This window comes from Orbicella franksi, chromosome 11 (assembly GCF_964199315.1).
Source record: "Orbicella franksi chromosome 11, jaOrbFran1.1, whole genome shotgun sequence".
In the NCBI taxonomy this organism is placed as follows: Eukaryota; Metazoa; Cnidaria; class Anthozoa; order Scleractinia; family Merulinidae; genus Orbicella; species Orbicella franksi.
The window spans coordinates 24,358,882-24,372,282 of record NC_138155.1 but is presented as its reverse complement, the minus strand read 5'-3'; the positions used below and the strand labels follow the sequence as shown (position 1 = coordinate 24,372,282).

The following is a 13,401-nucleotide window of genomic DNA, read 5'->3' as shown; positions in this document are numbered from 1 at the left end:
AAGAAAGTTTTACCAAGGGGGTGAATGATAGGCAAGAGGAAGGATAGGGGTGGGGGTGGAGCGAAGAAAGTCTTCTCATTTTTCCCCTTTCTCATCCCCCACCGTCTAACATGGCGGTCTACCATGGCGGTCGCAAGGTTGCAACGCTAACTCGCCCCAATAAGACGCCTGCACTGCAGGCTAATATAAAGCTTGTTTGCACTAGACAGAGTTTTAAAACAGCAAAGGATTTAAGGCGCGGCTAACATTAGCAATTTAGATCAGACAACTCAAGTGCGGGGAACTTTTTTCCCTTGAAATATTTCAGATTAATTACACTCAAGACCAAAACAGAACGTTCCCTGACATAGCAGGAAAGGTAAAGAACAGATATAGTTGGATAGATACCATTTCGATTCCAACAGCAATAGCATACATGTGTGCCGGCCAAATTCATTTAATACAACCGGAAAAACCGGTTTCGCTTGTATGGGTCGCCGAGTTTACGCTATCCAACTCGCTTCGCGCCATACCACCTGCGTTAAATATTAAAGCAGCTAATTAGAGTGGTTACAATGATTTTGCTAACGTGTGAGAAAACAAGGACCGAAAAAGCCAGATGCTCTCACAGGTTATGATTGTGCAAGTTACTGGCTATCGAATGTTCGAATAGACTGGTTTAACTTGCTCCAGTTGCTGACAATACATATACAGTCCAGAGCCTATATATAAGGCTTTGTATATTTTTAATACAGAAGTTTAGTCAGAGCCACTGATAGTGGACGCACTATTAAAAACCTCGAGATTCAATGAACGGAAATCGTCGGAAGACCTTTTTCCTGAATATCATTTTCCAGTTTAGCAGAAAGTGACCTCAAGGCCTCAAAGATAAACAGCCATTTTATGCTTTAAGCAAGTGTTTTGACGTGTCCTCTCTTAAAATGATGTCAGCATGTTCAGACGTCGGTTCTGCGAACATTCTTCATCTTCTTGCTCAACGATTTGATAACTTGAAACTTAAATTAATTATTGCATATTGTTCATCGTTGATTATAATATTTAAGTACCAGTGGAAAGTGTATTGTTGGTTAGTTTATCCAACATTCCAGGATTATCGTTCAAAGCTTCTCGGATTAAGCATGGCGTCAGTGTCGGTTCAGAGACCTCCTGGGTTGTGTCAGTAACTCTAAAAGGTTTTAAACTACGCTTTACATGTAAGGCGATTATTGTTTTAAAGGCGAGGAAGATTTCTTAATGATTATTCCTCAACTCCCGTCGTCCACTTAACACCCAATTAATTCAGGAAGTGAAGATTTTATTTTGGAAACACTGGGGCTGTTGCGTGTTGATGAAAAACAGGTGGTGTAAGCACTATGATCGAGTTGCATTGTGGATGGGTAATTTTCAAGATGGCGGCTTAAACGTGCGAGGATCGTGAGTTTTCTAGAGTATTTTTCCATCTGACGGAGGATTTGTTTTGCCTTCGTTTTACCAAAGATAACTCCTTGGTACCCTTAAAGACGTATGAGGTATTTTCATGGTGGAAGAAGCAAATGTCGCCATGAATCTTTGCGGCAAACCACAAGGTCGCGACACGACGCTGTGTGGGGTAGACAAAACTATTTAAAAAGTGATTGATAACTATCACTATTATATTACCTAAACGTAGGAGATAATTTTTTAAAAGCTTCAAATGATAGCAGCCTAACGGATTAATCGCAGCGGAAATCCCGGTTATCTATTTTGTCTGTTGGCATGTCGAACTCCCTTTTCGAGAGAGCGGTTTTTGATGAGGTTGGACCAATATGTTCTGGCTGCTTGTGTTTCAGTGATCCGTTTCGTGGTAAGTTAATGATTTCCGCCCTGTTTATTGCTGTTTTCTTTGCTGCATTGCAAGTTCGCTAGCCGAGTGCAATTAATTTGCGCGTACTGGTCCATTCTTAGGTGCGTTTGTTTAATTGGTGTGTTTCGCAGTCAAGACAGTATACAAATTAAGACCATCAAGATCAATGCTTTTAAATGTCTGATTCATATGGCCATTGCTTTGTAAACAGTTGTAAGTTGATCACAGTACTTGCTGATTGTACTTGAAACAAAATTAACCCTATTTATAAACCGGTTGCAAAACGTGATGTAACATTCACTTGCTTTGAATACATTTCTTTCGTTTAGTGCGTGCATTAGGGAGCAAAGGATTTTACCATACCATCTGTTCGTGGAATTTGGATTCGTAACAAAATTTGTCTGTTTTTCTTTTCTCTACATAGTACTCAGCTCTTGCCAGTTCCCGTCGATTTAATTTTTTGAAGTAGATATCTTCTAACTCGAGGTTGCGCCCTGAATTCGAAGCGAGCCTTGTCAGATAATTCTGAGTTGAAAGTATAGTAAAAAACCCCGTGTGAGAACCTACATGTTTTGAAGTCTGGCAAAATAGGTTTTGGTATTTTGGGGTACATATTGGCAATTTAGGCTACGTAGGTTGTAAATTGGGTCCTAAATTTCTATGGGTTGATTACCAGAAAAACAAATAAACTTAGGTTTCAGACCGTTTGGTCCTGGAATATCGACAGTATTTATTCACAACTGTATTATGTATTTCCTTTTAATGTAAATTTGCAATCTCAAAGTCACCCTCCTAGGTTAAAATATTTATCATAATTTAACTTTACCCGAGTGCATATAAGAACCAGCTTGATCTTGCTTAGCTGAACAGGTTCTTAAATTTTTGGGTATTAAAATGGCAAATTTCATATAATTGTTCCTTGACCTTCCTTGAACGCCTACCAAAAAGGGACCCTAACGCTTTGCTTCCTACATGCAACATTACATTTTTATTTCAAGCGAATACTTGCCATACCTCGGTATATAACAGTGCGCCTTTAAAGTCTATCGACACTGACATGGTTATCTTCGATGATGTGCATCAAGGAGGTTTAAGGCCACTTGATAGACGTTTGATGACATCTGATTTACCACCCAGCTCGTTTTCTCTCCAACAAATGCCAGAAATTCATGATCTTTAAAGTCCAACAACAAGCCATATAAGAGCCTTTTGGCTACTGTTATGAGTGTTGTGACGGCTCCTAATATCCTCTTATCTTTGTTGTTTATTTTATTACTTTTGCGCTGAGACTGAATTTAATTTGTAGATAATTTTACACTGAAATGTTCTAAAAATGGCTTAATTTTTTTTGGTTTTAAAAACAAAGTTATAACAATAAAATCACTCGACTCAATAGCATTCAAATTGTAAATGTTCAAGTTAGATGTGAACACAGTTCGATTGTCTTGATCCGTGCCGTATTTGTTAACAACTTCATCAAACAAAAACATGAGAAAAAATTTATGTCTTGACAAAGGATAAAGCTTGTTAGAAACGGAACCTTCTGTTTGCTGGAGAAGCCGCGACCTTGAGCGGGGAAGCCGCCAAAAAAACTCGCGCCAGGGTATCTGTAACTTCCTGGTGAGTAAATTTCCGCCACAGCGACAGTCTCGCATCCCATCATGCAATTCGATACCAGTCGACTCTATAAAAAGCAACGACCTCGAAAATTCAAGCCTTTTCTTTCGGCGCCGCGATTTAGTGACCTTACACGTCAGCGCGCGTGTTTTGAACATTCGTCTGAACAGTTTCACTGCAAGTCGTAAAGACAAAAGATGTTCGGGAAGTCTCAAGCCATTGGCTTACTTCTAGGATTCCGTGTTGCATTTATGGCATTGTCGGTGAGTATATTCAACTGATATTTCACTTATTGACAGTATTGGTATCAGTCCTATATCTTAGGGTTCAATTGTACACTCGTAATTGTTTCGTTCTGACCGCTCAGGGCTGAATATTTCATTCGCAATTCCTGGGTGTTTTCCAGTTAGCTCACATTCCAAAGTTTTCTCGGTTACTTAAAATTCCCATATCATGTTTTCGAGGTTTTTTAGAGTACATTTTAACTTCACACGCATATGGCACGCATTTGGACGATCACGTGACTGGGTGCACACCATTGGATGTCACAGTAGGCGGGTTTGCAGCTTTTATGTTGACATTAGAAGCCAATATACATTTTGTATATCTAAACACCGACAGATAGTTTCCTTTGTATAGCTTTTCAATAGTTTTGACGCTTTCAACGGAAATACAAGAATAAACTGGTTATGAAAATAACCGTCGAATCGTCGTATTAGCGAAAAGTCCTTCCTTAATGCTTGAGTTTGTCTTGCACAATGAAAGTTTCTACTTTGTCATAATGTTCGCAAGTCCAAGATATTTAACCTTTGGCGGCATTTTCGCCTGAAACCCATGTTTATTATAATTCAGTTTTATAAACACGATTACATGCACAGGAAAGCGGATCGGATTGTTTTAGACTTAGTCTCCTGTAATGAGAGATTTTACACCAGGATGCTAGAAATGAGAGATTTTACACCATCACTACATTAACAGCTTGACCGTCCCTGTAAAGTGACTGGCTTTAGAATTGCCAAGTCAAAGGGAGGAACTTTGAATCAGCAGATCCCAACTGGAAACAGTTTACTTCGATCCGTCAACAAATCTGGAGAATAACAAGTGTTTTGCTGTTAGAGAATCATGAACGTGAGTTGTCTGGGAGGGCTGGGAGGGGCTAGGACGCATGTCACACAACATGACTTTCTCGCTTTCTCTTTCCCGTTCTTTCCATAAGTACAACCGCTTTGATTAAAAACATCAAGAGCTGTAATCAGTCTAAACTGCAGCTCTACCAAATTCTTTGAGCATTCAAACGAAGAGACGTCGGACTAAGTAGCTTTCTTACCCTTTCCGTAGCAAGACAACATGTCATACAGTGGTTACAAGTTTGGGCCGGTTTGCTCGCAATCTTGTCAACTTCTGACTCGAGTACTCATTGGAAAGGGACTTTCCTTAATTAATAAATCAAGCTCACATCTCGGCCTTCTTTTCATTGGCTGCTGTGTTTCTATGAGTGACAATTCTTTGGCTTGCTTCGCCCGTACTATCAAAGTCCGTTCTGTAATATATGCGTGCACATGTTTCGTTTCACGCACTCATTCGATCAAGAGCTTCATAGCCACGTACGTGGTGTCATCCGTCAATTACCGACGAGGAATCATCATGCAGAGCGTATTTTTTGTACATCTAACGCTTATCACTGGAATAACGGTGAGTTTTCATCTTTCTTTTCTTCTCGGTGTCCAAAAAGACGCACGACTTGAGTTAATTCTACCGTTAGTCAACCATATCCGTCTGTAAGCTAGGGGGAACGCTTTTCTATTGGTGATCCCTGCGGGATGAAGCTGAGCAGGATTATTTGGTAACGTCGAGAAAACGTTTACAGCAAGAGGAAGCGAAGAGGGGGAACAAAATATTCAAACTACTGGATGTATAGTATGACAACACGTTCTTGATCATTTTAGTTCTTGATCATGATTATTCAGTCATACGCCGAGAGCACGCATTCCTTAGCCCATTAATTGATGATCACTTTTTATTCAGATTATTAATTTGAAACGCGAAGCATATGTAATATGATTATGTCTCAAAGCGCCTGGACGGGCAAGTATGAGGTTTCCATTTTGTAAAACAAAGAAAAAAAAAAGCTAAATTCGTCGTTGCCAAAGTTTTTGTCGTACGAAGACTGTATAGCATCTCAGACCACCCGTGAACACACACCGTGCATGCCTTTTCTTAAAATAGCTGTCAAACATAAATAGCTTAACTTGATTGATTTTACAATATTGTTTTCGAAATGCAGAGAATCTGTGTTAGCAATAAACAAAAGCTATGTCGTGAAGATATCACAATTGCTCGTCGTAGAATGAAAAGATAAATATTACCAAAGGGGTCAAGTAGCCGAAAGATATTTTCGATGAAAGCTGTCAATAATGCTATTATCAGCGATGTGAAGTGGATTAATCTAGAATTGAAAACAAAAGAAGCGCCACCGAGGAACAATTTGGCAATTTTAGAATCAGAAGCCCGGAGGATTGATAGACTTGCCATAAGACGACTTCGGGAGTCTCGGGGTAGAATAGCTATGCGAGCTGAAAGCGAGCTGCGAGGTTTTAGACCGCGAAGCGGCCGAGCGAGCGACGATTCTGAAAGTCTAGGGGATTGTTTGTGTTATTACACATGACCCTTGAGGGATTTTAGGCAAGATATCTCGTCCGTATTCTTTTAAAAACGAAAAGAAATATTTAAATTATGCCGTTACTGTTGAACACTGCCTCACCCTGCGAGAAAGGGATTCTCTTCTCATTCTGCTCGGTGAGAGACGAGAGGATTAGAAAGCGTAATAAATCATGATTTCATGCACGACAGGCAGTACTTGAGATGGAGACTGTAGTTTTCGAAACATTGGTACGCAGTTGTTTCGTGTTGCAGTGATGAAACACGAGGTCACGACTTCAGACACGAGAACCGTATAAAAACTGTGTGCGGTAGACAAAACTATTTTAAAACAGATTGTTTAAGAATCACTATTATCGCCTAATTGCAGGTCAAAATAAGTCAAATAAGTCAAATGATTTAATAATTGCAGCAGAAATCCGGGGTATCTTGCTTTTCGGATTGAATGCCGAATGAGCAGTATTTTTGATCAGAAAGGTTAGGGTTAGAGCAATATTGATGTCTATCTGTTTAAACTGTGCTGTGTTCCAGTTATCTCGGCGCTTTGTGGTAATATAAGGTAAAGCTTTCCGCTCAGTTTATTGTTTTTTCTTTGTTGCATTTTGTGAGAAAAGGTTGGCTAGTAGAGTGTAGTTAATTTTCTTGCACATCATTGACGACTCTCTAAAGCGCGGTGGTTTAAGCTCTGTGTTTTCGCAATAAATAACAAAATAAGTTTCATGTGGCCATTGTTTTGTAAACAGTTTTAAGTTGGTTAAAGCAAAGACTTGCATTGCCCTTGAATTAAAATAAATACTCCATAGCTCGGGCTAAACTTGATGTAACTGACTTGATTGATATTAAATAAAGTTCCTCTTGTTTAGGGCTTCATAGGATACTTAATTTGTCTGACTTTCTTTCTTCTAAATAGTACACTGCGAACATACTAGCTATCTTTAGTCTGAAATATCTCTGAATTCGGAGTGGTGTACTATTAAATTTGAGGAAGAGTCGAGTCGGATCAAAAAGCAAAACATTTGTACATACAAGTTGGATGTGAACATGGATTGATTTTGTATATATATGTGCTGTTATTTTCATACTGTACTATTATTTTCATACTGTACTGTTATTTTCGTAAGTACCATTCTTGATACCTTTTTTTTTCAGCTCGGTCATTTTTGAGAGAAAAAACAGTACAATAAACAAATGAAACTATTAGGCGTTCGTCAACGTCCACGCTTTTATAAAGTATGTGTGTGTTCCACGCGCATGCCTCATTGCGAGTAAGGCAACGCGCAGGCTCGCATGGTTAGAATGGAATACAAGTAAAATGTTAGCACGCTCTCAAAGGAACTATGTCACGGTTTGTGCATCTTGAAAAGTTAAGCCTAAATTAGTCAAGTTTGTCGCTTGCAATCTGTGTTTATCTTTTCCATCCCTAAGCATCCTTGTTCCTTTATGATTCTTTATTATCTCTTTGGTGTTTCTCTATCTTAGTAAACTACTATCTTCAGGTTTTATTCAATTTAATTTTGTACGGGGCCAAAGTAACTCAAAATGTCTTGACTTTACGGTGATGCTAATACACGAGCCGATTATTAACGCAACATCTGGTTTTTTTTACATCGATTAAAAACCCTGAAACATTGTCGCCCAAATTTCCAGTGTTGCGTTAAAAATCGTCGCGTTTAACGTCACATCTTTAGGTTCAAGATCTTTTTTTAACTGCAATAGCAGTAACCGAAAAAAAATGAAGTCGCAATAGAAAAATACAAAATTAAGATAAATAAGAAAAGACAGAATAACAAAGTGAAGAGGCAAAGATGACTTTGACCAGAATGAATTTTTTGTTTGTTTCTTTACCTTGTTTGTTGTTGTTGTTGTTGTTGTTGTTTCTTTGTTTTTCTCCGAACAAAACGCTAAAAAGATGCATGTATTAAGGAGACATGCATGACAGAAGGTCTTATTTTTCATTTGTCATAATTTTTTTTTTTTTTGATTTTAGATGGCGGCAGTTGATGACTGCAAAGAAATGCAATATTGGAACGGGACGCACTGTGTTCAATGCAGTGGATGCCCACGTGGTTTTGGGCTGAAGACAAAATGTACCTCTAAAACAGACACAGAATGCGTGGCATGCTGGCCTGGGTATGATTATTCCAACACCACCGGATTTGGAAGCTGTATACTGTAAGTCTGTTACATGTATACAACTTACGAATTGTCACTTTTTTCACCCCTAAGCAAATCGGTAAATTAACAACATGCAAGTTTCTCAACATAATTGGTGGGTTGCGTATACCATTTTTAAAAGTCTCCTGGTTAGAAGATATATTTTTCCCTTTCAGCTGTGACAAGCATTCGAATTGCCTCCCTGGCAATTCGAAAAAAATCAAAAACTGCACCATTTTCTCCGGACTTGTCTGCGACGGGTGCGAGGATGGAAATTATTTTGACCCTCTGGTGCAAGGGTGTGTTGAATGCTCGTCCACGTGTAGCATCCTTCAAGAAGAAATAAGATCTTGCACTACTGATCATGACCGGGAGTGCAAGGCAAAAAGAACGGTCACATCCCCTAGCTTGGGTAAGTTCATTCATTTACCTTAATGCTCTAAACCGCACGATCCATTACGGGAGTGATATTAGACTCTTGAGATGACCTTTCCACTGTCTGCTGGCTTTGTTACCAGATACTTTTCTTTGATATTGCATGGTCCATATCGCTTCCTGATGTATCAGTGGCCGATCTCGTCTGCTGAAAATAAGAAGTTAAACACGTAAAATAAAATAATGTTAACAGGAGGATCTTAGTAAGATTTCAAATTTAGCGCGCTAAACCACTCTAACACTCCTTTCCTATTCCAACCTCCATCGTCACCCATCCATCCACTGAGAGGATCCTATTTGACAAGCGGGTTTGAGATCTAAATTTAAAACAGGAATATATTACTATTACCATTACCTTGGTTCCAAGAGGTTTTCTCTTTTCTGTTTGTCAATCAAATTTGATGCGTCAATTGAAGAAGAAGGAAGGAAAACCTCTTGCGCAAAAGTAAGGAACAATATTTTTTTTACCCTTTAGGTGATTCGCCAACGAGTGCTAATACGGAGATCCCGCCCACTAGCCATGGTGGGAAGGTAGATCCAGAACCTCCAGCGTTGGCTGCCGAAGGAACTCCCAGCACTTCGTCGATTCCATTAGTGCAGAATGGACTGCTCTGGGGCGGAGTTATTTTGGGTATTGTTATTTTAGCTATAGCAATAGCTGTGGCGATAATACGAAAGAAATCGAGTAACAAAATGAGACGTCATGCCACAGCTGGGAGAGAAGGGAGACCACTAATGACATCTTCTAAACCTGGTGAGTTTCAATACCCTGCCTCCAACCCCCCCCCCCCCCCTTCCATTAAATGTCCACTCTCTCTCTCTCTCTGTCTCCTGTCTCCCCTACAGGGGATGGGCGCATTGGGATAATGGCAAGCTTGCTGAACTCCCTATCACATAAGTTGTCTGAGTCTCTGTGTCGCGTTCTTGTATGGGAAATGTTAGTCTCAGAATACCTCTCTCCTGCAAAGGGCAAAAATTGGTACGGACAAATTCACTTTCTTGGCGAAGGGTAACCCTGTCATGAACTATCATCCCATCCAGTGGAGAGTAGCAGTGCCCAGTCGCTTCATACATCTTTTTGCTTTTGTTCCTTATAACATATATTTTGGGATTTGGTGGGGTTTTCAGGTTTCATCACAGTTTTGGGCTTTTCAATAAAAGTTTACGACTTAAGTTTGCAGTTGCATGAACAGTTGGACATACGTTGGTTTATTTAACCTTACTATTTACTTAATTTACTTATTTGCCACTTATTAAGGAGTAAAAAAATGCATTTTATACAAGTATCATATTCCGGTCTTCTCTTAGAAATTAAGGAGTTTTTAATTGCTTTTTTCAATTCACTATTATTCCAGGCTTGGATCATACCATTGGCAGTCTTAACATTGAGGGGAGAAGATTCGTAACCCAGAAGCTCAATGGCAAATACCATGACGGTAAGCAATTCGTTTTACTTGTTATGATTTCACTTAGTTTGTTTTTATATTAATCGACGTTTTGCACTTCATAATACGGTCACATAACTGGAATGCAGCTAAGGAGTTGTCTACTTTCACTGGGAAAACAGCATCGACCGGGTGACTTCCATCTTTCCATCCTTCCATCCCTCCATCCCCCCGTCTCCCCGTCCCCCCGTCTCCCCGTCCCTCCCGTCCCTCCCGTCCCCCGTCCCTCCCATCCCCCCGTCCCTCCCGTCCCCCCGTCCCTCCCGTCCCTCCCGTCCCCCCGTCCCTCCCGTCCCCCCGTCCCTCCCGTCCCCCCGTCCCTCCCGTCCCCCCGTCCCTCCCGTCCCCCCCGTCCCTCCCGTCCCCCCCGTCCCCCCCGTCCCTCCCGTCCCCCCGTCCTCCCGTCCCTCCCGTCCCTCCCGTCCGTCCGCCCCTCCCGTCCCTCCATCCCTCCGTCCCTCCGTCCGTCCGTACGTCCCTCCGTCACTCCGTCCTTCCTCCTTCCGTCCCTCCGTCCCTCTTTCCCTCCGTCCTTCCGTTCATCTGTCCTTCCGTCCTTCCGTCCTTCCGTCTTTCTCTCCTTCCGTCCTTCCATCCTTCCATCTTTTCTTCAGCGTCACACATCGAGTCACATAGCTAAACTTTTGAACCCATCGGTTTTGATGTGTTAAAGAATTCTGTTTCTTATCGCCTATATTTTAGGTTATTTCTACTGGCAAATGTGCGCAGATAAACTTGGCCTGCTTACTGAGTGCGAATCTTGGAAACGTGCCGAAAACCCAGCTGAAAAGTTCCTCACAGCCTATGGACAAAAGGCAGGCAACACAATCAGAAAATTGGTCGAGGTTCTAAGAGATCCAGAGGTCGACCTGACACAAATTGCTTATGAAATTGAAGAAAAATTTTCACCGCCTCAAGATCAAGGTGAAATCGAAAATGTAGATGAGACCGACGTGTAGAGGAAGGAAGCGAATTTAAGTTGATAAATAATTCAATATGGACACACATTATCTCCCATCGCAGTTTCAATTGACACTCGATTTCAAAGTTATTTCTCCAACTTTTGCCTGTGTATTGTCATCTTTTTAGAGAAAATCGTTAGTCATTACGTCTGGCAATTGAGTTTTCGATCGATTGAAAATCTCTGCTCGTTGTCGAGTTAGGGATGTGTTTGTTCTACCCCTAAGAGAAATTATTTAATTACTAATTTATAAGACCGCGAAGGGAAATTGAAGTAGTCGAGATCTACTGGTAAGCAAGTAATGAATAACGTTATAACTTAGATCTATTGTATGCTAAATTGAAACTGATTCTTATACACCATAAGTATTGTTTGGTAAAAACTTACTAAACCAGGATCCAAATAATAAGTGAAAATATTTTAAGTGAATACGTACATAGGCAATTGGTTTCCTTTGGTTTCTGTCACCAGTTTTCGGTTTTGAAGCCCCTTTCAGTGGACGACTATGGCCTTCAGCTTTATTGAGCGTGAAATCCTCCACATTTATTGTGTAATGCTCTTGGCAGCCACGCAGGCCGAAATGCTGTGAGAGCAGCCACCACATTGTATATTCAGGAGTGACCGTGAAGATCAATTTCCAAGCTGCCCGCTTTCCCACAAAGCTTCTTCTTCCTCTCTGGTTAGGCTTCTTGACTTATTTGGTAATTTTCCTTAGCTTGCGCGCCTTTTCCTCAAGACCTTTTCGGGAATTGAAAAATTCTCTGTCCTTTATAATTGAAAAAGAACAACCTTTTTCTTTCAAATGGCTGTGAAGTGCTGCTTGCATCACTTTTAGGGACCCAGGTTCGTAATCGGTTCCGTCTTCTTCACACACGGAGGCGTAAAACCGCTCGAGTACTTTATCCAACTGCTCAGGAAGAATCATCTCCAGGTTTTTCTCAAGGCTATTTTTGTCAAACCACTTCACAAAAACCCTAACCCAGTTAATTGTGCTCTCTCACCGCTTCTTTTAATTCCGTAACTTCTTCAATGGTCACCGTCTTAAATCTCGACGCCATCTTGGCACTGACCGAGGTAAAAGAGATGTTGCCATAGCAATTTTGTAATTTTACACGTGAAATTATGAATTAACGCTGAAATTTCGCGCCAAAATTAAGTAGTAACTTGTCACCCATGATATTAGCATCATTATTTGTTTGCATTGTCACTACAGACAGCGCCCCGGGCGCTTATTTACTTTTGGTACCTCACAGGCGGCCCAAGCTCACGATGCGAGGAGTTATCTTTTTTAATCGTTTTTTTCACTTTTATGCCAACCTTCAGCGAAACGTGACATATACGGGCGACATATACTACGTATTACATAACGACCGATTTTGAATACGCGAGACGTGACTCTAGCCTTGCAGCATGTGCAGGTGTTGTGTTACAAAGGTTTTACTTTATGAAGGTTTGTATGGGAACGCAACGGTTTTGCATTAAAAGTCAATTATCCTTATATTTTGTGAATAAAATCTACTTACCCTGTTGCTGTGTTGTATTCTTTGTTGTTTGCCAGCTCCTCAGGTCAATCTAACGCGATTTCGGCGAGTTATCGTTGTGTGGGTTTCCACTGCTGGGACAAGGCCGCACACTGATTTCCAGAATGCCCGACGCTCGAAGCGAATGAATCCACTGAAAATAACCCTGCCGACTCAATTCCTCTGTAGAATCAAAGAAGAGAAGTTGAAGTTCAGTCGCAACGCAATTCCGTCCATTAACGCCTTCGCTGCGGAACATTTATTTCGAGATTGCTTCGCTCGCAAATTCGAAAATAAGCTCTTCAAATTGCCATATGGACTCTTTCGCGGTTCGCATAGTATGTTGGGTAACTATAATTAGCCTGACCGGTAGCCAGCATCGATTATCGACAAGCAATGACTCATCTCAATTTCGAAGAATGTATGAATGAAAGACTTTATTTAAGTGTCAATAGTATTGACACTTATTGAAGAATACCTCCAAGAGCTGAGATCGAAGGAGACAGCCAAAATCTTCGTTTGTCATCGATGTAAAAGGTCTGGAATACTGTAGACTACGAGTAGTCCCTCTCTCGCCAATTCCGTCGAGCGAGAACGTAAATAAACCACGAGGAAAAAATAACCGCGCGAAAGCGCTAAAACACAGTGTACAATAGGCGATTTGCATGATGTGGTGTAATTTGACCACAAGTACCAAAATCCTTTAATTTATCTGTTTCTTGTGTTAATTAGGGCAATTGTTATTTAAACTCCTCTGGGGCTTCAAAATTTAAATAATAAAGAAAACAC

The 13,401-nt window shown here is 40.7% G+C and overlaps 1 protein-coding gene and 1 long non-coding RNA gene across 4 annotated transcripts in view; one reads left to right on the top strand and one right to left on the bottom strand.

Annotated features, from left to right (window-relative positions):
- The window catches only part of LOC145460456 (uncharacterized), a 247,800-nt gene that overhangs the window by 44,760 nt on the left and 189,639 nt on the right, over window positions 1–13,401 (bottom strand). The window lies entirely within an intron of this gene.
- LOC145460436 (uncharacterized) lies at window positions 3,525–11,164 on the top strand. Of its 3 annotated transcripts, none has more exons than XM_081445259.1 (6): window positions 3,525–3,702; window positions 8,085–8,269; window positions 8,428–8,663; window positions 9,162–9,440; window positions 10,042–10,122; window positions 10,834–11,164. In XM_081445259.1, the coding sequence occupies exons 1-6, from the start codon at window positions 3,637–3,639 to the stop codon at window positions 11,088–11,090; spliced, it is 1,104 nt and encodes a 367-aa protein (XP_081301385.1). In that variant the 5' UTR covers window positions 3,525–3,636; the 3' UTR covers window positions 11,091–11,164. The 3 variants fall into 3 exon arrangements, with proteins under 3 accessions (XP_081301385.1, XP_081301384.1, XP_081301386.1); XM_081445258.1 differs by lacking the exon at window positions 3,525–3,702 and adding an exon at window positions 4,333–5,131 and having other exon boundaries at window positions 8,095–8,269; XM_081445260.1 differs by lacking the exon at window positions 3,525–3,702 and adding an exon at window positions 5,080–5,131.